The 27,024-nt window shown below is 55.7% G+C and overlaps 2 protein-coding genes across 2 annotated transcripts; both read left to right on the plus strand.

Annotated features, from left to right (window-relative positions):
- Positions 1-4,521: 4,521 nt before the first annotated feature.
- CERS1 (ceramide synthase 1) lies at positions 4,522-22,402 on the plus strand. The gene is made up of 7 exons (XM_074939307.1): positions 4,522-4,785; positions 14,694-14,853; positions 15,340-15,520; positions 15,920-16,081; positions 16,916-17,063; positions 18,100-18,245; positions 18,941-22,402. The coding sequence occupies exons 1-7, from the start codon at positions 4,564-4,566 to the stop codon at positions 18,981-18,983; spliced, it is 1,062 nt and encodes a 353-aa protein (XP_074795408.1). The 5' UTR covers positions 4,522-4,563; the 3' UTR covers positions 18,984-22,402.
- GDF1 (growth differentiation factor 1) lies at positions 20,915-26,683 on the plus strand. Its single transcript, XM_074939821.1, has 3 exons — positions 20,915-20,967; positions 22,281-22,681; positions 24,726-26,683. Exons 1-3 carry the CDS (start codon positions 20,915-20,917, stop codon positions 25,559-25,561), a joined length of 1,290 nt encoding a protein of 429 aa, XP_074795922.1. The 3' UTR covers positions 25,562-26,683.
- Positions 26,684-27,024: the final 341 nt, after the last annotated feature.

Below are 27,024 nucleotides of genomic sequence, written 5' to 3' on the forward strand. Positions count from 1 at the left end.
GCTGAGCATCTGCTTCTCCCATGGAGTCCAGCACCACTGCCAGCTGCTGCATCTCCCTAAAAGACCCTTTGGAGATAAAGACACACAGCTTTCCCTGCCTCCAGGATGTCTGGGGATGCTACAGGTAGGAGGGAAGGGAAGATTCCCCAGAATAAAAGTAGTCACACCCAAAGTACAGTGATTGCAGAGGGGCCAGCCTGGATCTTAAGGTAGTAAAATGTAGTGAGCTCATGACACAGGGACGGGGAAACATTACATCTTACCGCAACAAAGTCCATATCACAGTATGTGTAAACTCCTTGTATGATCCTCTGTACATGTGAGGGCACGCTTGCCCATATTTCATTAAAAGCTAAAGAACTGATCAGCCTGACACGCTGTACAGCAAACATGATGTGACCCCAAAAGATTGTACATCTCTGTAACCTAGAGTGCAACTTACGCAGCACGTAATATTACCGCAGAGGTTGCATTATGATGTAATGAACGGTTCTGTTGCATCAAACGTGCAAGGGGCAGAGGTCAGCATGGGGTCCTTAGCTGAGACTTTTCCAGTGTTTAACTATGTCTGGAGTCTCTGTTTGCTTCCTGTGTGCAGGCAATACTACGCTGCAAACATTTCTGGCTGGCATCTCCTTTGTGCCCGCCTCAGTTGTGATTGCTCTGAAAGGGCGCGTTGTCCCTTTCCTGGGCCTGTTTAGCAAGCCGCTATTTTCAATGGACAGTTATTCATGGTCCAATCTTGAATGAATGTTCTCTTTGTGAAGCCGTCTGTGGCAGATGTGAAAGGGGCTTGTGTTTTCGGTGCAGCCGTTACCCACTTGATGGGCCATGATAAATTGACTTAAAAATTTGAACAATAAAAAGCAAGTGGCAGAGGGGAAGCCAGTACTGTCAGTATAAGATTAGGGGAATGTGCTGTCTGTCGGGCCTAGCTAGCAGGATAAATTTGTTTTATCACTGGTGAGTTCCCTGGATTTTCTCAATTGATCTGAGGGACACAAGTGTAAAAATCTGAGCCATTTCAAAGCAGTGACTTCAAATGGCATCATGCTGATCAATATTTCTTCTCTTTTTCCCTATCAAACCCACCCAGGTTTACAGTTCAACAGGTGAATTTTCCAGGTACAAAGTCCCATGGGTTCTTTCTGCTTCTTGCTTCAACCCCAGTAGTAAGGATCCCGCAACTGGAACTTAGTTGGTGTTTGGCTCGATGCATGAGGCACAACAGAACCCCGTTTGCCTTCCTGTTGCTGAAGTTTAATAATACCGGGCCCTTCTTGAGCGCCTTTTGTTTGAGGTGGTTCTTGTACATTAGAAACACAAAAGAAATAAGCCTCCTAGCATTGCTGTGCGTTCAGAGGAACCGTTATTTTACAGGTGGCCTGGGAAAGTTGAGGCAGAGGGATGATGACTGACCTAAGGTCCCAGGAGTCACAGGCAGAGCTAGGGCTCAACTGAGTTCCTGTCCATCCAGTGTTTTATTTTAAACACAAGCCCGGCCTTCTGCCTGGCCTGGTTAACAAAGCCGTGGCTTTGCAATTGTCATGAAGTCAGCGGAACTGACTTCAAGGCCCAGGGAGCTGGTCTGTGGCTGAGAAGGGGCCATTTGCAGACAAAGTGCTGACTCAACTCGTAATGGAAGTACATCGTAGAGTTTGATCTCACTCTGAGACGTACTGTCACATGCCGTATCCTGTGAAATCAGCTGCATGTGCGGAAACTGACTGTAAAGCTGTGTGCTCTTTGCCGTGTGTAAGGGCGCAGGATTGAGTCCTTAATGCCCTGAAGGAGGGTGGGTGCATGTTCAGTGGAATAGCTGCTGTATCCACAGCGGCTGTGTAGAGGAGCAGCAGCAAACACGGCATCTGTTAATCAGATACAGATAGCAGTCTAGCAAAGTGCTCTGTGCTCTCACTCGAACGTTGTCGTCGTGTTGGATAATGGGGAGCAGCAGGTGCTGATCTGACTGCTCAACAGCTGGCTGTTACCTGAGAGAGGTGTGTGAGGGCAGCCTGGCCACCAGGATCCCAGGGCCTGGGAGCCACTTCTGTTTGGGACCAAGTTCGGAGCTTCCATGGGTGCAAAGGCAGAGCACTCATTTCATGGAGAAGAGGAGAGCCTCTCATGTCAGGAGACAGCCCCGTTGACTGGCCATCTGGGGTTTTATGGGGTGGGAGCAAGTAAACGAGTGAAGAATCGGGATGTGGGGGCTAAGGGTTCTACCTTCATATTGTTCCTAGTGGAGCACAGAAATATCTGTCTCTTGCGTGGTTATTTGATGACTACAGATGTTGGTTTTTAGTTTTAAACATGCACATGATGAGAGACTCGCGTCACTTTCCAATCTTGTATGTAAACTCCCACCTTGGCAGCTGGCTGGAGTGCTAAGCTGACTTGTTTTAATGGCTTTGAAATGGTGTGTTTAGCAAAGGCTTTGTCATCTTGGAAGCCAGATACATTTAAAGCAGGAGGAAGTTATGTTTGCTGTTCTTCAAAGGTATTGTTGGCTATTCGGGACTCCACTATGACTTGTATCTTGTGCTAGACACTTCAGCTGTGCTGTATTTCTTGTGCTTTCCAGGAGATGCGTGGAAGGCAGAGTAAACCAACCTCATTTCTCTGTACTAAGCTGTCTACTTGGCTGTTATACCTCATGCTAATATACATCTTCCTTCTGCTCAGAGTATCTTCTTAGCGAGATCTTCTGTGGACAGGGGAAAGCTCAGGGGAAGTCTTCCTGTTGTGTGTATTGATTCACAAAGTATTAAATAGTTAATATTTTATCAAGGACTCTGCACTCATCGTCCTGTATAAGCACTTTCAGTAGTCTGTGTCCATGGAAAGCTAAGGGTAATTTCTGGCCTTCACTCCCATACGGTGAGCGTGCCAAGGAAGAGAGCCGCTCTTGCTACTGCTTTATCATTAATCATCTCGTTTTGATACTCTGATACTGATCTTTGTTTCTGCTTCTTGCTGTTCCCCTAGTCATCACCTCTGGTCTCAGCTGGCTAAGGAAGCTGTAACTCCAGGCTATTGTCATGGTTAATGCAGCGACAGCGTAATTGCATTCTGTTTGACCTTTTAGTATTCTCCTGTAATTTCAGTTAAAGTGGATAACTTTTGGATGGGCTCTTTTCAAAAGCTGCTGCCCTAGACTCCAGAGGTAGCTACAGCTGTGGTGGATGAAGCGACCCCTCTTTAAACAGGGTGTATCAAACTCTGAGATCTCTGGGTGCAAGCTGATGGAATAAGTAAATGTCACTTGTTATTCCTCCTCTGTTAGCAATCTGGGCTAAACATGTGCTGAAGGGAAAAACTGAAATCTGTCAACATGAAACCACTATGGGCTGGTCTATATTGAAAAATAGGACAATCCAGCTATATCCCTTGGCGCTATGAAAAATCCACACCCCCGAGCCACATAGCTAAGATGATCTGGCCTTGCTGGAGACAGTGCTAGGTCAATGGAAGAATTTGTTGACGTAGCCTCCTGCCTCCTGGGGGAGGTGGATGAACCACAGTGATGGGAGAACTCCTCCTGTCCCAATAATATTTAGCTGAGTAGGGAGCATTTGGGTGAAGGATACTCTAGAGCAGTGGTTCTCAACCTTTCCAGACAACTGTACCCCTTTCAGGAGTCTGATCTCTCTTGCATACCCCAAGTTTCACCTCCACTTAAAAACTACTTGCTTACAAAATCAGACCTAAAACTACAAATGTCACAGCACACCGTTCCTAAACAATTGCTTACGTCTCATTCCAGCTGTATGAAATTTTAGTTTGTACTGAAGAAAGAACAGGAGGACTTGTGGCACCTTAGAGACTAACCAATTTATTTGAGCATAAGCTTTCGTGAGCTACAGCTCACTTCGTCGGATGCATCCTGTACTGACTTTGCTAGTGCTCTGTAGCCCGTTGTAAAACTAGGCAAAGAGCTCGGTGAGTTGATGCACCCCCCGGAAGTCCTCTGTGTGCAGCTGGTGGTACCCGTTCCCCTGGTTGAGAACCACTGCTGGCGAGGATAAAGCTGGCTTCTAGGCAACAGTGGGGCCCTAGGGGTAGATTACAGACTCTGGACCAATTCAGCAAAAATGACTGGTGGTTGCTGTGGCCCAGTTGAAGGGCCTGATTTTTGCCCCCTGTGTGAGAGCAAAAGGTTCAGGAAAGGGCCCTGCCTTTCGCCCCCGGGAGCCAAGGAGCCCCCCGCTTTCTCTGAGCAGCTGGGCAGGTCCATTCTGGGATGTTTTTCCCTCTTGGGCCCTAGGGGCTGGGGAATTTCCCCTCAACTCGCGATAACCAGGCTGCTGGGGGGCTCTGTGCGGCCCTCGCCTCGCCCCTCCCGGCCCCACCTCTCCCCGGGCGCGCTCTAGGGTCGCGGCGGGCTGGGGGTGGCGCATCTCGGGGTCCCGCGCGCGCTGCTGCCCCCTATCTTCAGCCGCCGCCCGGAGCCTGCGCGCTGCGGGTAGCAGCTGGCCGCCGAGCGGGCTGCGGCGCGGAGGCTCGCCGCTGCCGGAGCGATGGGCCGGGGGCGATCGCGCCGCCTGTGACCCGGGGGCCGGGATGCCGCGGCCCGAGCCCATGCCCGGCTACGGGCAGCTGCTGCAGCGCGGCTACCAGAGCCTGGCGGGGGCGGTGCGGAGCTGCACGGACTGCGGCTGGGAGCTCTCCCGGCGGACCTGGGCCGAGAACGCCTCCCTCGGCTGGAGCGAGCCCCTGCTCTGCCTGCTCTGTGCCATCGGCTGGACCTTGCTGCGCAGGGCCGCCTCCGGCTGCCTCTTTCGGGTCAGTCCCCGCGCGGCGGGCTGCGCTGCGCGGAGGGGGAGGGGGCTGCGCTGCAAGGAGGAGCTGTGCGTTATATCTTGCTACTTCACCCCCCCACCACCCCCCCGGGGGGAAGTAATGAGATTTACGTCTTGCAAAGGGAGGGAGTGGGGGCCGGGTGGGCTGCAGGGCCTGGCTCTGGGGCAGTGAGTGAGCTGTGCTCACCCCGCCTGTCACTAACCTATCTGCTAAAATGCTCTCCCCCCCCGCCCCCCGTGGCCCAAGGCTTAGTAGCCGCAATACAGGCTGACCTAGTTCAAGGGCTGGGCTGCTGGTCAGGCTCGAACTGGGTGATCCAGTGGCCGCCCAGGAAGGGAGAGGATGGGGACCGCCCCCCTGTGCAGAAGGGTCGCTCTGTTTGTGCTTCTTGCACTGACCAAATGTCGTGAGATGGAAGCTGCCCCGTCTCCCCAAGCTGTGGGCCCTAGCCCAGGCAAACAGCCCCTGGCTGCCGGGTGCGTGTCAGAGGCTTTTGCTGGGCCAGGGGCATTGACCCTACCCTTGCTGGGACTCTCAAGGCAAAAGAGATGGAAGATGCTGCGTCCTGGGTCAGGTGACAAGCCGGAGCCGTCAGAGGCACAAACCAGCGCTGATGGTGATGAGACAGTTTCCAGAGGCTGGGGGGCGTTGGCGGGGGGGGTCCTACCTGGAGACGTCTCGGCCGCGCTCTGCTTCAGCGTGGCTTGGCTCCCCCTGGGGAACTTGCTGTCTCCAGAGGCGATTTGCTGTGGGGTCACGCAGGCTGCAGGGAGCAGCACTGTATTAATAACCAGGGTCCATCCTCAGCCCAGTAACTGCTCTGGGCTCCTGTCCCCCCACCTCGCCATCGCACAGGGAGGCCTTCCTGACCGAGCCATTCACTCGTGTCCTTGCTTGCTCTGTATTGAGTCACAGAGTGAAGCTCGCCCTGGTGCCAAGAACTAGCACAAGGCCCAAAGTGCTCAAAATAAGGGTGAGGTAGGACTTCAGTAGTCTTGTGCTGCCTTTTTGTCCCTCTTCTCCCTGCTGCCCCGTTTGCCTGGAGCTAGGGTTGCCAGGTTTGGCCGGACGTATCCCTGGAGGTTTCATCACACCACATAAGCTTTAATGGAAGATTCGTCTTTAATTCCTGGGGGCTCCAGGACGATCCTGGAGGGTTGGCAACGGTACACACAGCACCTGGCTATCTCTGGATACCCCAGTGGGTAGGGGACTGGCTGGGAGTCAGGACTCCTGGAGTTTAATCCCAACATGGTCACACAGTGTGATCTTGAGCAAGTCACTGAGCAACTGTCATTGTGCCTCAGTTTCCCCTCTGTAAACTGAGTGCCCCCTCCCCTTTGTAAAGTGCTTTGGGATCTGAGGGTGAAAAGTGCAGTAGGAGTGCTGTGCACTGTTGCTTAGCTGGTGCTCCATGGGTAATTGGCAGCTCATGCTGACGATGGGGTGCCATCCCTTGGTCCCGCTCGTTGTCACCAAAGCATGAGAAGGGATGAGCAGAGAGCCAGTTCTCGTGGCTACCTCGGGATCGCGCTGCTTTGCCTTGAAATACTGCCACAGAGTTTGATGTGAGGCTGAGATGGGAAACGGAGCCGTGGGAGGGTCAGTTTCCCATCGGTGGGCAGGAGGGGGAGGAAACGGCTTTATAAAAACATCCAAAGCCTGTGTGTGGTTCACGTGCTGGAGATTTAAGGGGGAAATTGGCGGGGCTGGCTCTTCCCGAAGAGCGTTGCCATTTTTAACGAGAGTTGGGCTGCATCTTGTGGCATCTATCTGAGCTGGAGGCTCTTCAGAGAAGGAGTCATTCAACAGTAGGTGAGTTGAGGCTTTCTCCTCCTTCGTCACTCTCAGGACTCTTCCATCTGCTGCTTGCCTTTGGGAGTAAACTCCTTCTATGCAGTCACTCCCCAGTGTAGAACCCAAGTGCAGTTGTTCCTCTTTGCCGCTTGTGTTCGTCTCTGGCAATTAATCCTTTAACGTTCTCTCAGAGGCTGAAAGGCTCATCCCTGTGAAATCAATTAATGCTTTGTGTCCCAAGAATGCCGCCTTACTGAGCATTAATCATTCTGTGTCGTAGAGCTCGGCACTTGGCCTGTAACTGCTATGCACCTAAAGAGGAAGTCACTTTCTTAGCAGGAGGACTTGAAGATTGTGGCTTAAAATGCATCTTCATTTAGCTCTGGCTGTGACCAGATATCTCTGAAAAAAGCTGCTTAAAGAAACACACCTCTTCCTGTTACATGCATCACCCGGAGCACCCATTGTTTTCACTGGCCGTTTAGAGTGTGCAAGGAGTGCAGAATCTAGGTTCCCAATGTCTTTAGAGGGCGCTGGTAACATAGCATTTATTTGTAGGCCATGCCCTTGCTCCGTAATATATCAAAGAGATTGACTGGAAGAGAGGTAAAGTGGGTGGAAGGGGGAGGGACAGCGAGTGGGGACTAGCATGGACTTTAGCTGTTGCAATTGTCAGATTTGTATCTGTATTGTCCATGTGGATTTTCCAAAGTGATCCTTGAAATGAAGATAATTATTTTGCCCGTTGCCCTCTTGGTATCCAAACTGCACTATCCAGCTAGGAAGGCGGGATCGTTTCTGCCCAGGGAAGAGGTGAACTCAGTCAGCTGAGCTCTGGGAACCAGCACATGTCAAACCAATCTAACATCCTTCTTTGACAGGGTGTCAAACCTGGGGCTAGGGAAGAAGCAGTAGATGTGATCTATCTCGACTTTAGTACGGCTTTTGATACCATCTCACATGACCTTCTCATAAGCAAACTAGGAAAATATAGCCTAGACAAACTTCTTGTAGGTGCATGCACAACTGGTTGGAAAACTACTCAGAGAGTAGCTATCTATGGCTCACAGTCAAACTGGAAGGGCATATCAAGTGGGGTCCCATAGGGATCTGTCCTGGGTCTGGTTCTGTCCATAAATGATTTGGATAACGGCACAGAGAGCACACTGATAAGTTTGTGGATGATAGCAAGGTGTGAAGGGTTGCAAGGACTGGATTAGAATTAAAAATGATCTGGACAACTGGAGAAATGGGCTGAAATAGAGTGAAATTCAATAAGAACAAATGGAAGGTACTACACTTAGGAAGGAACAATCAGTTTCACAAATACAAACTGGGAAATAACTGTCTAAGGAGGAGTACTGCCGAAAAGGATCTGGGAGTTATAGTGGATCACAAGCTAAATATGAGTCAACAATGTAATATTGTTGCAAAAAAGCAAACATCGTTCTGAGATGTATTACCAGGAATGTTGTAAGCAAGACACAAGAAGTAATTCTTCTGTTCTACTCAGCACTGATAAGGCCTCAGTGGGAGTATTGTGTCCAGTTCTGGACACCAAGCTTCAGGAAAAATGTGAACAAATTAGAGAAAGTCCAGAGAGCAACAAAAATGATTAAAGGGCTAGAAAGATTGAAAAAATTGGGTTTGTTCAGTCTGGAGAAGGGAAGGTTGAGGGGCGACAGAACAGTCTGCAAGTATGTAAAAAGTTAAGAGGAGGGTGATAAATTGTCCTCGATAACCTCTGAGGACAGGACAAGAAGCAATGGCCTTAAATTGCAGCAAGGAAGGTTTAGGTTGGACATTAGGAGACACTTCCTGTCAGGGTGGTTAAACGCTGGAACAAATGAGCTTGGGAGGTTGTGGAATCTCCATCATTAGACAACACCTGTCAGGGATGGTCTAGATAACACTTAGTTCTGCCTCAGTGTTGGACTGGACTAGATGACCTCTCGAGAGCCCTTCTAGCCTGACATTCCTATGAATGATCAGTTCGGGCGAGGTCCGGGGGTCAGTTTTCTCGGCCTGCGGGGCGCCCATGAGAAAGCGGGAGAGGAAATGTTTCTTGTCTGGTGTGGGGTTTCCGTAGCCTTCTGCCTCTTCTCTAGGAAATGGAAGGAATCTTCATCCTCCGTTAGTGTCAGTGGCAGGGCCTGGCTGCTGAGCATTCAAACCTGAGTGTCTCCTGGATGTGTCTGACCACAAGCAGGGCTAGTGAGATGGCCAGGCCAGGCCAGGCCTAGGCCTCCTCTCTGCCGCCTCCCTCCCCACCCCATACAGTCTCTTTGGTGGCCCTCACTCAGCTGGTCTGTGGAAGGCTGCTGTCCCTGTTGGGGAGCAAGCCCTCCTGAGGGAGCAGCTGCTGCCAAAGGCCTGGAGGAGTTGAGCAAAGCATCAACCTATGCCGCACTAAGTGACATTAATTTAATAGCCCAATGGGAAGCCAGGGCTGTGCCTGTCATGCGGTTCTCTGTACCCAGCATAGGGCAAGGGTGTCCTGCCTTGATGAGGGCACTTGACACGGTGCCTGGTAGCCCATCAGGCCTGTACTAGATGCTCCTCTTGCAAGCAGGCCCAGGGGCTGTGCACAGATGTAAACGAGGGCAAAACAGGGCTACTGTTGGCTTTGTGGCCAGTCGTGCATCGGGGGCTGGTACCAGGGTGACATAGAAAGAAGGAGCCCTCGAGTGGTCCTTTTTTTTTAATTAAAAAAAAACCCCACTGGTGAAGGTGGAAAACTAGCTGCTGTGAGCTAAAATCCAGGGAACAGCCTGTGAGAGAGCTGACCTAGGCTAAAAGCAGGCAGTATTTGGGGCACATTACCAGAGAAGGAGTGTGAGAAATCCCGGTCTGGAGAGAAAGCTTGAAGATGGGATTGAGAGACTCTCGTATTCTAGTGCTAAAACCAGAGCAGACCCTAGATAGACCCGTGGAAAGGGTGGACCCGCACGCTCTCCTTCTGTTCCCGCTCTCTTTCAGGGGGCATGGAGCTGCTGTCTCTCAGGTGAGATATAAAACCTAGATTCCAACCACTTAGGGCTGTTAAAGGCCCCGTGGTATTTTTCACAAGAATTAGAAGTATTGACCCCTGGGTCCTGGCCAACGTGAATACCTGACCCTGCCTCGCCCATTGCACCTTGTGAAGTTTGTCAGATATTCTCCGTTGCACGTCCGAAACTGCTGCCTGGCATTTCTGTGCAGCTGCTACACGCCTTCCACCTCGTGGCCCAGATGCGGCTGGTTGATCCCCGGGTGGCTCTAAATTTGCAGAGCGCTACAACGTGCATTGCAGTGAAAGGTGCACAACAGAAAAAAGGCTTCCATGCAACTTACACAATGTGGCTAGCGAGCCTGAAAGCCTCCCTTGGTGCCGTGAATGGATGCTGGCCACCTAGGCTGGGATGCAGCATTCGCTTCTTCAGGCTCCCCCCTCTGCTGGCTTTTCTAGTGAAGTGTTTTGTGCCTCAAAGAGCCAGATTCTCCCCAGGCCCCAAAACATTCATGGGAGTGAGTTCTCAGCCCTGCTTTCCTCCTGAGGTTGCAGGGCCACTCACAGCAAACCAGCAGGCTGACCCTCCAGCAGTAATTGCCTTGGGAGCCATGAGCAGCCTGGAGTGCTTCCTTCCTGCAGTGCCCATGAGTGTGAACTGCTCCTCGGCCCTCTCGGGGTGAAGAGAGCAGCTCTCCTGTGCCCGGACAGTGGGGCCCTCTCGCTCGTGTGCCGTAGCCGCCATTCGCAGGCCTGCGAAGCCACGAGGAGAAAGCCACAATGGGCCATTTCTTGTGGAAGAGAATAAAGCCATTTTCCTTGGGTTCCAGGGCGGGGGCTGGGTTTCACGTGCTGTGTCAGCGTTCAGGCAGGAGCTGAGCCGTGCTGCTTGGGAGGCTAATCAGCCCCCACAGGGTGCAGGAGGGAGCTGTGCCTGGCCTCCCGAGGGTGCCCACTCCAAAGGCTGTTCTCTTCTGTGTGCAGACGCGTGAGCGAAGGGGAAATGGCTTTTAATGATCGGTGGGAACTGTCATGATATTTCTCACTGCGTTTTCGAAAGACTTCACAGCACCCCGAGGAGGCAGGTGAATGGTATCTCTGTTTTCCAAGTGGGGAAACTGAGGCACAGAGCAGCTCAGTGACTTGCCTAAGTCCATAGATAGGGTTGGTGTCAAGAGCAGGATGAGACCGTTGGGGGGCCTCAGGCCTGTGCTCAGACCACACCCCTCCCTAGATTGTTTAGTGAACGCCTTAGATAGCGGGGCAGCTGGTTCGACGGGTATTATCTTCAGGCTTTGGGGACCCATTTCTCTGGGTAAAAGGGGGGTGCAGTCGTGTTTCATTTTCCTTCCGCTGAGCCTGTGACCCGCACCAGATGCGTAACGAGGAAACCACTCCAGTGTGCCCCAGAATTCCAACCGTTGTCCTGGGGCATGTTCCCCACAGTCCTAGAAGAGAGTATCCTGGGGACCAGTGGAGCTTGGGGGATGCCCAGGCAGGGGCGTTGTAGCTTGGGATTAAGGGGCAGCAGCAGGGCATGGGGGAGGCCCAGGCCTGTAAGCAATAAGGGTGCTGTGGTAGGGCTGTGTGTGGGAGCCAAAGCCCTGGCTGCCAATGCAAACCTGTTACTCTGGTATCTTCTACCGTGGGGAAAGCAAAATCCATCGAAAGCTGCCAGTTCCCAGGACCTGAGGGCAGTGGGTGCCAAGCACTCCCTTTCATTCCTCTGGAGACCTCTTTGGGCTCAGGAAACACACAGCACAGCTGGGACTTGACTAGTCTCTGGGCTCGGTAGTATGATTCTCCTTTATTAGCAAGCCTCGATTCATAACGCATTGCTGAACATTGGTCGCAGGGCTGGGGGGACTTGGGGGCTGCCTCTTTCTAAGTTTCTTCCATGGCAGATTTGAAGGGACCCTGTCAAATCCCATCCCTCTAGCACTGGAGACGATTACAAGAGAGAGAGAGGGATATTTTTAATTTCCTTTTCACCCTGGAAGTTTCTGAGGCCTCAGTGAAGTCTTGATCCATTTCATGTTTCTGTTTGTTTTCACTTTCTGGTTCCCAGGGTTGGAGTATGGAGTAAGATGTGTTCCTGGAGCCGGCACTGGGGGGAATGCTGCAGAAGACGGTTTATATCCCCCCGCCCCACCCCTATTTTCAGTTTGGGGATGTGGGGGAGCAGTGAGGAGGTTCCCAAGCCAAAATCTTGCATCCAGCTTTACAGCACTGGCCCTTTAAATGCAGCCACATTACGTCACTCACCAGAACCTGGGGCTCTTTCAGCCAGAGCCCGCAATGCATTGTTCCTGCTGCAGCACCCGTTGCTCAGCAACACGGGCATCGCTCTGTCATTGCTATGGCAACAGCAGCGGGCTGATGGCAGAGAGGGTGCCCCCCTCCCCCGCATGCGCCCCACCCCAGAATGAAGAGAAGTAATTGGTGCCGGCCTGGCGTGGCAGTGGGAGCCAGACTCCTGCTTCATCATTCATGGGCTGGTTGGCTGCGTGCAGGACCTGCTGATGCACATCTGGGTGGGTGGCCTCAGCATGCCCGTCTGGGCGGTGAGCAGCCAGAGCCGGGGCTGCCCCAGCGACCAGCATCCCCTGGTGTATTATTCAGAGGCAGTAATTTTACCCCTCCTTCTCCTGGCCTCCTCCAGCCCTTCTGCGTAGGGTCTGGACTCTGTGCAGCTCTCTGTGTTCTGCTGTGTCCCACCCTCATTCTGCTCCGCATCTCACCCCAAAGCCAGCTGCTGCCTGCGATTTCACAGAGGGCTCTGTCTAGAGACAGCATGGGCAGGTCTCGGTCTGGGGTGCTCCGTTCAGGGTCAGAGTTCGCCATGCAAAAAAGCGTGGGAGTCTTCACTGGAAACAGAAGGGAGAGGAACAGCGTCTGTAGGGGGCTTGTCCCTGCTCTGGAGGGTGGATTTCCTCCTTGGCTGTAGGTGGCGATTCCACCGTACCCTCCCTGATGTGGCGACAGCCTCTTCCTTCTGAGATCCCAAAGCCAGTTCTCTCTCTGCCTCCTTCCCCGGCTCCATAGTGTCTGAACGCCTCAGCCTTTGATGGGTTTGTCTGCAGTCCCCCTGGGAGGTAGGACAGTGCCACTGTCCAGTTGTACCAATAGGGGAAACAGAGGCAAAGAGAGACAAGGTCACGCCGGGAGGCAGCCCAAGTCTCCTGCACCTCTGCCATCATGATCAGTGGGCCAGCCAAAGGAAGGAACTAGGCTCTCAGGTTCTCTGCCCAGTCCCTGCTACATGGGGCCTGCTCGCGAGCTGAGCTGTCTCCAAATGGGGCTTATTTGAGCTCCCTCCTGGACTGCATTTTATGGAGCCACAAATAATTCCTGGCTTCCAGGGGTTGGGACTCCCTGCCTGTGCATTCTTCACCCTCCCTTAGTGCAGCCTCTCCCCCTGCTGCAGTGTGGTGCTTTGAGTGGGGCAGCCCTGCCCTGCATGCAGGATCTGGGGGTGGGCAGGGGCTCGGGGCTGATGGAGGCACAGACGGAATGGCTGGGGGGGGGGGGAGCTGCGGGATCTTGCCAGTTTCAGGGCATTCTCTGGACTTGGGTGTTGTAAAGCTGGTGCTTCCACCCTGGGAGCAACTGGTGCTGTGAACTCATCAGCCTTCCGCATTTGGAAGGGAGCCTTTTGCATGCATCTCTCTCCCCTGTCATGCACAGAGAGGGGCAAGCGGCTGGGCCAGCCATCTCCACTGAACAGCTGGGGTCTTAATATAACCAAGGAGCCAATGGGAGCCAAGCCACCAGCTCTGGAAATTGCTGCTCCGGGGAAGGGTATGGTTACTTGGCAGGCATTTTATTTCCCTCGGGAGCTCATCCGGTGTTTCTCCGCGGCACGCTCAGCTCAGCATGGGCCTTGGTGCATTATCCATTTGTCAGGGAGTAACCGAGCCAGACGCCCACTAGCTGTCCGCTCCCCCAGCATGCACTACCCCAGACACGCCCTTGCTCCCACTTCTCGCAGGAGTGATGGTGTCTGCGACTCCAGGATCTTCCGTTTGGCCCAAGCCCCTATCAGATGTGAAGGTTCTTTTGCACACGCTGGCAGCCCATGCACAGGGCACTCAGGTCACCTTACAGCCTCACCCCCTGGGTTTCTTAGTGCAGACAGGACTCTGGATTTATTAATTTTGAATTCCTTCCCTGGTTGCAGAAGGCTGACTGGGGCCAGCCCTGCTCCTCAGGGAGTGACCCTGATGGGCATGTGGAGACTGCGTGCCTTTGGCTTTTGCTTTCTCCACTGCTCAGTGTTGGCCACAGCGGGAGCTGTGGCCAAGTCTGAGCCGGATGGAAACCTGAGCTTTCTTTTCTCCCGCTCTGGCTGCCTGCCGGGGCTCCCTTCCCACCCTCCCTCACCCTCCTGGAGCAGTGGAAGGAGCCTGAAAAGTTTGGGCAGGTTAAGTCAGGTTCTGGTCCCTGTTTTCACTCCTTTCTGGTGGAGAGCCGGGGGGTGGAAAGATTCTTTACGAATGTTCTTCCTGCCTGTTTGTTGCCAGAGAAGTTCCAGGACCGTGAAGTCTGGTTTTTCCTGGTGTGGTGGAGAGTCCTGGCAGTGTCCCACCATCACTGAGGCTACAGGGGGCATGGATATTGCACAAAGACGTCCTTTCGCCCACATGTTCATTAGGCATCTGAGTTAACGAAACCACAGTATTTGGGGCAGTCAAGGGGAAACTCCCGTCTCCATCCCGTGGTTGTGTCCCTCTCCTGTGAGCTGTGTCACCGGTTCCCACAGTGCACGGGGGGAATCCCAAACTCCTGAGCTCAGCAACACCGGGCATCTCAGTGCAAGTCTGGCTCTGTCCTGTGGCGTGTGTTCGGGGGGCATGAAGCTGAGCCAAGGAGCTGGCCTCAAGGACTTTTTGCTGAGTTATAAACGTGGCACCCCAGCCCCTGGACCTGAGTAGCCCCCTTGTGCCCTGGGTGTGGGGACCTCTGGAGCCAGGTCTGTGTGTGCAGAGGACTGGGGGGAGCTGCAGTGAATCTCCCAGAGCTGCATCCTTGCTATGAGGCACAGTCCGAGGGTGCTGCTCTCCCCCTCCCTGAGCCATGCATCTTGTCCCCTCTCTCCCGGCAGCCATTCGGGGAGTGGTGTAACCTGCAGCCAAAAGATGCTGCCAAGATGCCCGAGAGCGCCTGGAAGCTGCTGTTCTACACGCTGTCCTGGTCATACAGCACCTACCTGCTCTTCTTCACTGAGTACCCCTTCTTCCACGACCCGCCCTCCGTCTTTTATGGTACATAAGCGCCACGGAGAAGAAGCTCAGATGCTAATGCCCAGAAGGCAGGGATGGTGTCCCTGGCCTCAGTTTGCTAGAAGCTGGGAATGGGCGACAGGGGATGGGTCACTTGATGATTCCCTGTTCTGTTCATTCCCTCTGGGGCACCTGGCACTGGCCACTGTCGGAAGACAGGACACTGGGCTAGATGGACCTTTGGTCTGACCCAGCCTGGCCGTTCTTATGTTCTTAACGGATCAGCATCTCCAATGGTCAAACAAAGGGGCCGATGTCGAGGGCAAATCCGTAGATTAAGCTCCCCAAATCACTTTCCTTGTGATGCCAATGACTTGTGAGCTCAGGAACTGTCCGTGAGCGTGTGCTGGCCTAGCCCATGGGACCCTGCTCCCCTGGGCAGTGCTCCAGCACTCTGAGCACGCTGGACTGGCTGTGGGGGGAGGTGTCCGTGCAGGGCTCACGCAGGGATCTCCATGCTGCTCCTAGGTTGGGAGAAGGGTATGGATGTACCCACCGACATTGGCATCGCCTACTTGCTGCAGGGCAGCTTCTACGGACACTCCATCTATGCCACTGTGTACATGGACGCCTGGCGCAGGGACTCTATAGTCATGCTCATCCACCACGTGGTGACACTGATGCTCATCGTCTTCTCCTACACGTTCAGGTGAGCACCCCCCCGCCCTGTCGGGCCGCATCCCACTGCCCGCTGCGCACAGCGCGCTCGGATCTGTGCTGGGCAGCCGCTGGGCAGCCACTGGGCAATGCAACAGCCGCTCCACACCCAGCTACGGCTCACACTGCCTCTGGGCTCCCTGAGAGGGACTTGGAGCTTGTCCCTTGCTCTGAGCTGCCCCACAGTGCTCCAATTGGCCCCAATGCGGCCCCCCAGCTCTAATATGGTCCACCCAGTGCCGGGCCATCCAGCACTGTCGGTCTGCATTGCATGGAGCCTGCAGCTCCGATACACTCTGGCCTGGGCATAGGCACACCGCCTACCCCTGACCTGATGTGCACGGCCCTGCTCAGAAACACACAACGCACGCACGGTCCCTGCTCCCTGCAGGTTCCACAACGTGGGGATTCTCGTGCTCTTCCTGCACGACATCAGCGATGTGCAGCTGGAGTTCACCAAGCTCAACGTCTACTTCAAGCACCGGGGTGGGATCTATCACCGGCTCAACGACGTCATCTCCGACCTTGGCTGCCTCACCTTCAGCATCAGCTGGTGAGCTCCTGCCCCTGCCCTGCTCCAGCCCCCATCCCCGCCCCTCCCTGGTGCCACCAAGCCTTGTCATTCCCAGTGGCCCGGGTGTTTAGGTTCGCCTGGGGGACGTGGCCATGCTGTGAGCTGGCTGGGCTGGGGGGTCCCTCCTGCAGCCGTGGAGATGATGGTGATCTCACACACAGAGCATGGCCACACCAGGGCAGGCGGAAGGAGGAGCTGGCTCCAGGCCCCTTCACAATCCGGCTCTGGCAGCGAGAGCGGCTCTGTGTCAAGGAGGGGAAGGGAGGGAGACGGGGTCCTGCTCCCATCACAGCCCCTCTTGGGCCGAGGCAGGGACAGGGGGACAGCCAGCCAGCAGGAAAACCTTGGTTGGAAGCCAGGGACCAGCGGCTGGTTCAAGTGCTTCACCCCAGTACTTGCCTCTTTTCTCCCTCTGTCCCCTGGCACTGCCATGCGGGGGGCAGGAGGGCAGGGACACACTGTCCGGACATAGACCCGAGGTGTGTGGGGGGCCAGACGTGCCATTGATGGGCTTATAGCAGCAGCTTGCAGACCTTCCCCTCTGTCCCAGGACAGTCTCTTTACTGCGTCACCCCGTTAGCAGCCACCCCCAGGGTCTGAGACGCGCCTGCCGGCCACAGGTGGGAAGCCCCTCAGTGACTTGGTGAAAATCCAGCCCTCCTGCCACGAGACAGCCAGACATGGGGCAAGGGGCTAGATCATGTTGCCTGGAAGTGTGTGTGGGGGGGATTCTCATCCCTGGGCCCCTCTCTGGGGGGCTCCCCTCAATGCCACTCAACCCACCCCCCCCGCCCTCGGTGTCTGTCCTGGCAGGTTCTGGTTCCGTCTCTACTGGTTCCCCCTCAAAGTCCTTTACGCCACCTGCCATGCCAGCCTGCAGTCCGTGCCCAACATCCCCTTCTACTTCTTCTTCAACGCCCTGCTCTTCGCCCTCGCCCTCATGAACGTCTACTGGTTCCTGGTGAGTAGGGGCGGCTCTGGGGCCCCTGCTGCTGGGGAGCAGAGCTGGAGCCCCGGGGGGCACGTGTGGTTGGGGGGGAAGGGGAGGGAGGGAAGCACAAGGTGATGCAACCCCCTCCCCCCCCCCGCCTCCCCCCTGCTGGAATTCCCACTGCCTGGAGGGAGCGTGAGCACTAACAGCCGCCCCGGGGCGTTTCCTGGGGCTCCAGACCCCCATGGGAAGAGCTGGAGATGGACGGGGGAGAGAGAGGCTGTCAGTGCGGGAGAGGGGGAGTGAGAGCCGGGGCAGGGACTGGTGTCTCCCAAAGGGGTCCCATCAGCCAGGCTTCCCCAGAGCCTGCAAGGCAGAGCTGGGGCTGGCGTGGGGGGCATCAGGACTAAGGCCCGGGCAGGAGGCTGTGCTGCTCCGTCCGGTCCTTACTGCATGGCTGCTGCCTGCTTCCCTCCAGCCTCCCTGTGGGCCGAGGGTCCCACAGCTCCTCCCAGCCGTTGGGGAACTGGGGACGGGGCTGGGGCAAATCTTGGAGTCTTGTGCTGGGCAAATCGATTTGGGGGTGGGGCTGCAGCTGGGGCATGATGGGTAATTTGTACTCAGAGCACTCTTCAACCCAGCTCAATTGGTTTGGAGCTGTCGCCCCCCCCCCCCCCCCCGCACACCTATTATCTTGTGCGTGTGGGTGTGTGTGGGGGCGGTGTCCATTGATCCTGGCCCCGGTCTCAGCGGTGGATCTCCAGCACGGGGGTGGGAGGCGGTGTCTTTCTGGGCTCCCTTCATCTGCTGCTGGAATCTCCCACTATGTCCCCCAGGATCCCGCTCCCTCTGCTCCCCCCTCCAGGCACCGGGCTCCCAGCCTGGCATGCTCATTCCAGGAGCCCACTAGCCCAGGGAGTCGCTGCTTTCAGACCAGCCTCCCGGGACAAGCGGGGCGGCCCCCAGGCAGAAGTTAGCTCCAGTTAGTGGGTGAGTGTGTTGGGTGGGGGGGCTGAGCAGGGACCGTGGCCAGTGGGGTCATTGCCTGGTTCCTGTCCCTCCCCAGTACATCGTCCTGTTCGTGGCCAAGGTGCTGACAGGGCAGATGCAGGAGGTGAACGACGTGCGTGAGTACGACCTGGAGGAGAGCGAGAAAACCACAGGGCCCCGGAAAGTGGGCGAACTCCAGCTCCCCAAATCCTGGAAAGAAGGGTGAGCAGGGGGCAGGCCCAGCGCCCCCCAGTGGGGAGAGGGGGCAGGGACACAGCAGCGAAGGAGGCTGGGAATGCTGCGGTGGGTGAGGGAAATGTTCACTATGGATAAACCCCCATCGGGTCCCGGAGTCCTGGGAACAACGGGGCCTGTAAGACAAGACACTTCTCCACGTGCTGGGGGTCAGTGATGGGGCTGCAGGGGGGTGAGTCTGTGCCAGGTGAGAGCACAGGGGCTGGATCCCTGGCTACAGGCCATAAACTGGTTGCTGGTGGGGTCAGGAAGGAATCATCTGTCTGCCTGTCTGTCTATCTGGCCATCCCTCTGTCCCTTCCCATACACCTCTATCCATCCCTCCCTCCCACCAGTCGCTCAGGCCTGGCCCCGCTGCATTGTAGCGGCGTTCCCCTTGCACCTGGCGTTGGTGGAATGGGCTGAGGGTCTTGTCCAGCCTGGCAGGAGGTGGCATGCCAGACATGATGGGCTGATGTGCTGGCCCCCCACCTCATTCCTTGGGTCACGCTCAAACCTGTGGCGTGCTCCCATCACATAGGATCGAGGCTGGCTCTACGTGGAACGGAGGGACATGTGGGTCTGAGCTGCGGGGTGACCCCAGGGAGGGGGCAAGTGATGGCCAGGGGGAGGGGCTTGTCCAAATACGGGGGCGTCATTTTCTGCGGTGGTCTCTTTCACAGGAAACACCTGAAGAACGGGCTGATAAAGGACAAACGGTTATAAGGGAACCGCTGTTGACTGGGCAGCCTCTGGGGACTGACCCTGGGCCCTCCACAAACCCAGCGAAGGAGAGAGTCCCGTGAAGAAGGCGTGCAAGACCCCAACCCCCTTCAACCTCTGCCTGGAGCTGGGGAGCAGCTGGCAGCTGACGGAAACAGTCCACTCCTCTCGGCTCGGCTCTGGCCAGGCTCCAGTTGATGCTGACGTGGTTTCTGGAGCCAGTTTGCACTGGGCACCCTGCAGGCTGTTGGACGGGTCGGCTGAGATGGGGGGGTGGTTTTCCTAGCAAGGTCCAGGTCAGATATGGAACTTGCTTTCGGTTACCTGGGATCTCCCGTGCCACCCCCACCCCTTCGCCATCCTCCCTCTCTGTGATTTCCCCAGACCTGGCAAGTTGTGGGATCCCAGGCAGCTCTAGTCTCTGGAGCACTGACTGACGCCGTGGAGCGGGTGAGGGGCTCGAAGCAGGGAGGCAAACGCCCCTCCCCTTCGGCACCAGTGTCCCAACGGTTTGTAGCTTGCAAACAGGGAATGGCGACATACCGTTAGGGAGAAGTATTGTGCTGCTTTGAGCCCTGCTGTAAGTGCATCCAGGGGTTACTCCACAGAGCAACCCAAGCCCCTGCCTGGAACCCACCCGTGCCAGAGCCTCGAGGATTCTCCCAGGAGGTGCAGCGGGCAGCAGCCTCCTGAGGCTGATCAGACAGGTCTGCCATCCGCCCGCTGCTCCTTTAACCCCTTAGGAGGCCAGTGCCTGGGATCAGAGAGATAAGGGACAGCTGTGCCCTCTAGGGTCTCCTGCCTTGATGAATCCTCTGGCCTGAGAAACCTTCTCTGGCTAAAACAAAGGACTCACTGAAGCCCTAAGTGATGCGGTTTTCCAGGCCGTGCCAGTTCTGAGCTTTGCATCCTGCAGGCTGGGCTGTGCTGCGTGCGTTTCCGCTCAGTGGGAAAGAAACCCTGTGGAATTTTGCACACATCCCTCCCCCTGGATCTGGACTCATCCCATCGCAATACTACGGCAGTGTCGGCCCTGTGCCCGCTGCCTGCTCCTCTCTGAGGGACCTAACTCCAAGCCAGGGGGACAATAGGGCACTGAAGGGAATTGCAGCCGGCCTGCCAAGGGTTAATCCAAACTGGCAGGGGGTGAGGGGCTGCTTGTTTTTCCTGTCCCTTGCTTAGATGCAAACCCCAGATATTATGCTGCATAAGCCACAAAGAGACTCCCTGGAATGCATCTGAGTCTGGGAGGTAACGTGAAAACATGACCCAGGTTGTTAGACATCCCCCAGTTCTGGCTGGGTCTGCCAGTCTCCCCCCAGCCAGCCGAACTAGACAGGACAGGAAATTAAACATCCCACCCACTGTGTGCTTCTGTTCCCTGACTTCCAGACTGGGTTTTGCATGGGGTTCAATGGGGAAACAAATACTGCAGGGCCTGATCCTGCTCTCATTCCTTGTGGTGTAAATCAGGAGTGACTCCACAGACGTCAGGGGACTGCAGATGGTGTCTAACCAGCAGGAGTGTTAAATTTGATAACTTGTAGTTCAACCAGGGCCTGTGCTTTAAAAGCAGCTGGCTGCTCTAGGGCCCGTTAGCAGCTGCAGCTGTGCGAGCAGGCGGGTTCAGCGAGGAGAGGCAGGGTTGAATACTGACGCGTGGCCGACCCAAGTGCTGGGGCAGGCCTGGGCATCGTGAGGCCGTTGCTGCAGGGTTCTCTGGCAGGTTTCCTAGGGATTAGTGTCCGGCTCTGGACAGATGAGTTGAAGAGTCAGGACAGAGCCAGCTGCAGCAGGAGCACTTGTGTGCTGGTTAACTGGCCTGACTCCCTTGGGGATTGAAGGGCCAATCCACCCTGGCCCTGCACCGTGTATCGGCAGTTACACCTGTGCAAAAGCGGCTGCTGGATCAGAACTGGCCCCTTGCCACCAGCATGCCCACTTTGCACAGGGGTGATCGCGGGACCGGGCAGGGCAGGCCAGGATGGTGCGTTGAGTCTGCAGCCAGCTTAAATGTTTAGTCTGGTTAAACAATAGACCCACTGATGCAGATGCGGCCAAAGCTCAGCCCAGGAACTGCAGCCCCCAGCTTGCAACGCTCTATTCCTGAGTGGCCAGGCCCGGGCTCGGTGGGATGCAGCAAGCGATGGGCTGCTCCCTGCATTGCAGCTGGAAATGGCAGCTGGATGGCTTATTTTCCTTTTATTATTTAATTCCCCCACTCCACTGATTAGCTCCAGTCACAGGGTGCTCCAGGGCCTGGCCAGGGCAGGGCTGGCACAGGATGAGCAGGCTTTGTTGTAGATACCGGGTATGTCTTTCGCTCGGCAGGGAACCAGTTGACAAGGTTGGTGTGGAAGTTAACAGCCCATCAGGTTGGATGGCAGGGCTGAGGGAGCGACAGACAGTCAGGAGGTGCCATTGGTGGGGGATGGGGATGTGGGACCCTGATCACTGCAAAATTGTGGATCTTAAGGGAGGAAACTTCACACATGGCCGTCTCCTTCCCCAAGGCACCAAGCCGACACCCAGACAGGCTGGGTGCCTTACAAGTGTGGCAGGAGAATGGCCTCATTCCTGTCTCCAGGGAGGGTTTGATGGTGGGCAATGCAGGGAGGAGATGGGGTGGGGGGCTTTGTGTGCTGATGCCCAGGAAGGGCCAGCCTGGAAGCCCCCGGTGCAGGCTACGTGGGGCAGCGCAACCCGCCTGCCCTGGTTTAGTGGTGATGCCAGAGCCTAGCTAGGGTCTGGCCATCGCCCCTGTGAGCACCTGGCCAGCTGGCTCCTATGCAGCCCCCTCCCACTCTCCGTCCGCCTGCCACATGCTGCGGCCACGGTCCCCCCATCTCTCTCCTGCTGTGGGCCGCTGTCTTCTCAGCGGGGCGCACTGGAAAGGCCCCGGGATGCTCGGTGGGCTACAGCCAGCATAAGGCCTCGAGGTGCAGCCGGAGAGGCAGAAACCCTCCATCGCCCCCCCCCCCAGGCCCCCCCAGCCATGGGGCAGCTGAGCCAGCATCAGGGCAGCCCTGTCCTGCACTCAGCTGCTTTCCCTGGGGGTGACTGGGTGGGGGTGGTCCGGGCAGGGCTAGGTCAGTTCTGCCCGCTCAAGGGCAGCACCTCCCGGGCAGGGGTGAAGCCGAGGGAAGGTGGTGCCAGGCAGCCCCCCAGGTTTAGCAGAAGACGGAGGCTGTGCAAGGCAAAGCCACCGCCCCTCGGGCTCCAGAGGGTTAATGGGCTCCCTGGCCTGGGGGCTTGTTCTCACTCCCCTGCCCAATCCAGGGATGCCTCGCTGTAATTGAGCCCTCGCCAGATCAAAGGCTCCAGCCGCGCAATCAACACCCCCCTCTTGCCTGGTGGCTGCAGACGCCCTCGGGAGAGCCGGGCTCCGGCACTGCGCTTTGTCTGCCCGGCTCGGCTCGGCTCGGCCCGGCCCGGCCCAGCCATGGCCCGGTTTGCAGCTGGCCTCCTCTGGGCGCTGCTGGGCGCGGCGCTGGGGAGCCGGCTGGAGCTCCCGCTTTTGAAATCCCTGGGCCTGAGCGCCAAGCCGACCCCCAGGGCCCCGGCCCCGGTGCCCGCCGTGCTGTGGCGGATCTTCCAGCGCCGAGCGCTGCCTTCCCGCGGGGACACGGCGCCCGGCCGCGCCTGCAGGGTGGAGGAATTTAATGTCCCGGGGAACATCATCCGTGTCTTCGCTGACCAAGGTACAGAGCCTCCGGGATGCTGGTGCCTGCCCGGCCCCGGGGGGGCCCTCGGGGTTTGGGGCAGGCCTGGGGGCCAGCCCGTCTGGGGTTTCTTCCTGCTTCCTCACCCCCCCGGCTGCGGGCGCCTTGCCCCGTCTGGGATCCTTTGCGTCAGGCCGAGTGGTGTTCGCTGGCGAGAGGCAGTGGGGGCCAGTGGTCGGAGCAAAAGATTGGGCCCTGGGACTCCTGGGGTCGAGTATCAGCGCTGGGCCTGACTCGCTCTGCAAGCTCAGGCAGGTCGCTGCTCTGTGCCTCAGTTTCCCCAGCCATAACGTGGCAAATAATCTCTCCAGGGTGAGATGAGTAGGAATGTTTGTGAGACACGTTGGGATCCTGCAGGACAGTGCTAGGGCGACCAGATAGCAAGTGTGAAAAATCGGGACAGGGGTGGGGGGTAATAGGCCTCTATATAAGAAAAAGCCCCAAATATCAGGACTGTCCTTATAAAATCGGGACATCTGGTCACCCTAGCTGTGGCTGAGTTGTTGTTGTACCTCCACCCTTGCCTGCTTCCTCTGACATCCTGGGAGGGACTTTTTCTATGACTGGTGCTTATCTAAGGAAACCACCAGGACAGAAGACGCTGGGGATGTGATTTCAGTGCCCTGTAACGCACTTCCCCGGAGCACTGTCCTGGCCCGGTCTGATACCCACCCTTCAGTTCTGTAATACACCTAAATGGCAGGGCCTTTATTTCCCATAAGCATCAGGCCTGCCCAGATTTTAAAGGAACTGGGGACAGTGGGGCTGGAGTTACGGTTCCTTAGCTGCTGCGTCTCCAGTGGCTTAGCTCAGGTTTGCATTCTTGTCTTCCAGTTAGGGCAGAGAATGCAGAAAAGATTGAGCGCCCAGTGCACTGGGGACTGGCACACCACCAAGGCCTGACTGGTTTTCTCTTTGAGCCTGGCTCCCACCCCATCATTTGATCCTTGTACCTTAGCTGGACTTGCAGCACCTCCTGCTGTTTCAGCCCTGGGCCTCTCCAGGCCATTCCCCGTTGTTTGCTAGACCTTCGGATGAGGCCCCACTAAACTCGCTTCTTTAGTGATCTGTTGTTTCCAGGTGAAATCAGGGTCTGAGTCCAAAGGGCCCAGCAGACCGGCCCTGTTCTAGCAGTTCTTGGTACAGCAGCACCAAAATGAGCAGTACCTTCTGCACTCCGTGCTGGGAAGGAGGCAGGTGTTACCCTTCTCTTACAGATGGGGAAGCTGGTCTAGTCACTCTCCTAGGATCCAACAGCGAGCGGCAGAGAACCCACGAGTGCTGACTCCCAGTTCTGTTCTTCAGCCACAAATTCAGACTACTCAGCCCCAAAGCTTACGCAGACCTTTGCCTCTGGTGCTGGCTCTGGCTTGTTACTCTTGTGCAGTCTGCCACTTTCTCTTAGCCAAGCAGCTTTCACCCAGCAGCAGGGACTCGTGGATAATTATTGCCATGGGGAACCTCTGCTGTGGTGAAGCTTCCAGATGATGCCAGGGTAGTGGGAGCCTCGCGCCCCAGCAGTGACTGGCTGAGGGGGCAGCTGTATCTTTAAAATACTGCCCTGAACCAGGGCCCGGTGTGTGAGCGAACTCTCCGGGTTGCCTGTATCCTCTGGGGGGCAGAGAAGCACGCCCCTCAGCTCCCCACCCACAGCATGGAGCGGGATCGCATCCTCCCTCCTCGCACTGATCAGAGGGTGGGAGAGAATCTGTCAGACTCGTTCTGTTCCTCAGGAGAGCCCTGACTTTGCACTGGGAGAGTCGCAGAGCAGAGCTGAGTGTGGACACGGACAGCGTGCGGCCTCCAGGCGCAGGCTGAGCCAGGAGTGTAGTTGATGGTCAAGGCGGGTATTGGGGAAGTGAAGTTTGCCCGCTTCTCATCTGGGGAACGAGGAGTTAGGTCAGGTCAGGTTTATCCACTTCCTTTTTGGCTGCTTTGCTACTGCTCTGAATCTCACTGTGTGTGTGGGGAGGACCCTCCTGCTCAAAGAACGATGCCACCTCCTCTGTTTTCCTTCCCTCAGGCCACTTCATTCACAGTGGGGAGCCCACGACTTTCCTGTGTCTGGAGAAACGTCTGTACTTTAATTTCTCTGTGTTGGAGGAGGGGGAGCAACTGACAATGGCTCAGCTGGAGATCAACTTCAGCCACAACTCCTATCACACTTCCAGTGGCAGGCAGGTCTTTGAGCTGCGGCTGTACCAAGCCCTGCAGATGTCTCTGCGGGGAATGTCCTCCCACATGTACAACCACAAGCTGCTGGTGGCGCAATCCTTCGTGCAGCTGCACAAGTCCCTCCTCTTCAACCTGACCGAAGTGGCAAAGGGCTGGAGAACCCCCAGCAAGAACCTGGGCTTGATCCTGGAGATCTCGGTGGGCAGCAGGGACAGCGCCTTGGCCTTGCCGCCCCGAAGGCTGCAGAACCTCTGTGCCAGCATCGACTCCTTCCTTGACACCTCGCTGTTGGTGGTGTCCCTCAATCAGAAGCAGTGCCAGGCCTCCAGGAAGAGGCGAAGCTCCTATTATACCCCGGTCACTCCAAGCAACCTCTGCAAGCCAAGGCGGCTCTACATCAGCTTCAGTGACGTGGGCTGGGAGAACTGGATCATCGCGCCGCAGGGATACATGGCCAACTATTGCCTCGGGGAGTGCCCCTTCCCACTGACGGCAGAACTCAACAGCACCAACCACGCCATCCTCCAAACCATGGTGCACTCCCTTGACCCAGAAGGAACCCCCCAGCCCTGCTGCGTCCCAGTGAGGCTGTCCCCCATCTCCATCCTGTATTATGACAACCATGATAACGTGGTGCTGAGACACTATGAGGACATGGTGGTTGATGAGTGTGGCTGCAGATAATGGAGCTGCTGGTCGAGATGTGAATAGGAAATCGAATGGGTCTCAGAGAACGGTCAACGGCTGGAGTAACTGGGATTTTTGGTTGATGTAATAGGTCAAAACATATTAAATCTCCTTCATGTGGGTGGGTACGGACCCTCCCTTCCATCTCTTGGTGCAGTTAATGGCAGAACTACCCCTTTGATGGATAGTGGCAAAATGCAACCTCAAAGGGGAAGCTCTTGACTTCTGGCATCAAGAGGATAATGCAGTTTGGGATTCTAATGTGAGGCTGATTGGCTGGAGGCATCAGGCTTCCAAACTCCCACCTGCTGGTGGTTTCATCCACCTGGAGCCTTGCTGGGAACCTGGTGAAATCTAATGGTGATAGTCTGAGTCTCCCCCCCCTCCCTCCTCATGCTGCCCCAGTGCTGAGCAGAGGATGGTGGCACCAGCTTGTCAGTCCCTGCACTCCTCTCCCTGTGCCGCCTTCCTCGGTTCTGACCTGGAGGCACTGGCGTATGGCTGGAGCTGGTGCCCATGACATTGAAGAATGAGTTGCTGGCTCTTCAGTGCCCCATAGGCCCCACACCCTTAGCTTGCCCACACTGGAAGGAACAGCAGCTCCATCCACCATTGCTCTAAGGAGCAGCTCAGCTGGAGCCTCAGCTTCTTGAGCTAAGTGGCGTGAGCTTAGCATGGATTTATTTTTCCAGAACAGGAAGACAATTTGGCTAAATTCTGCCTTCTTTCCAGTGAGTGAAGAAATGACCAGGCCTTTCTCCTCCACTGGGCTGCACTGCAACTAAAACATCACCTCTGCCTGGAGCCTGCTAACGCATTGCTCTTGAAAGGGCATTACTGGTACCAGCTATTAGATGCCAGGGCAGAGGAGGACAGTGGGGCTTGGGGAAGCAAAGTGACTCAGGGTGAAGAGGTATGTTCTCAGACTGAGAGAACTCTCACTGAAACATCCTAGCAATGTAAAACACACCTCTTTGTGGTGAAGATGTAGCCTAAGAGGTCAGGCTCTGGCTTTTGAATAATGCAAGAAGCCTGGCTTGGAAAATTTGGCCTAAATTTGTTTTTTAAGGAGCCATCAATTTTGGGTGTCCAACTTGATGGAGGGGTGCTGACTTGTTGCAGGAAAAAAAATCCCAGTGGCCAAACTATTTCAAAACAAATTTAAAGAATCAATGAATTGTCTGTAAAGTATTACATGTTATCCATTGAACGTGAATCTAGTCGATAGCTGGCAATCAGGCAGATGGCTGCAGAAAGCAGTAGAAAGATGAATAGACAAGGTCTCCTTTTTTAAAAGTTTTCACCTTGATTATTGTCAGAGTTCTCTCAGTAATAGGGACAGAAAACTATTCCCCGCCTCCTAATAATTATCTTAAGCTATGTTGCACTAGATAAGCAGCCAATACCTAAACAACATCCTAGTAAATAAATATGGGGGGTGGGGGTGTAGAGCAGTGGCT

The sequence above is a fragment of the Natator depressus genome, chromosome 25 (genome assembly GCF_965152275.1).
Source record: "Natator depressus isolate rNatDep1 chromosome 25, rNatDep2.hap1, whole genome shotgun sequence".
Classification (NCBI taxonomy): Eukaryota; Metazoa; Chordata; order Testudines; family Cheloniidae; genus Natator; species Natator depressus.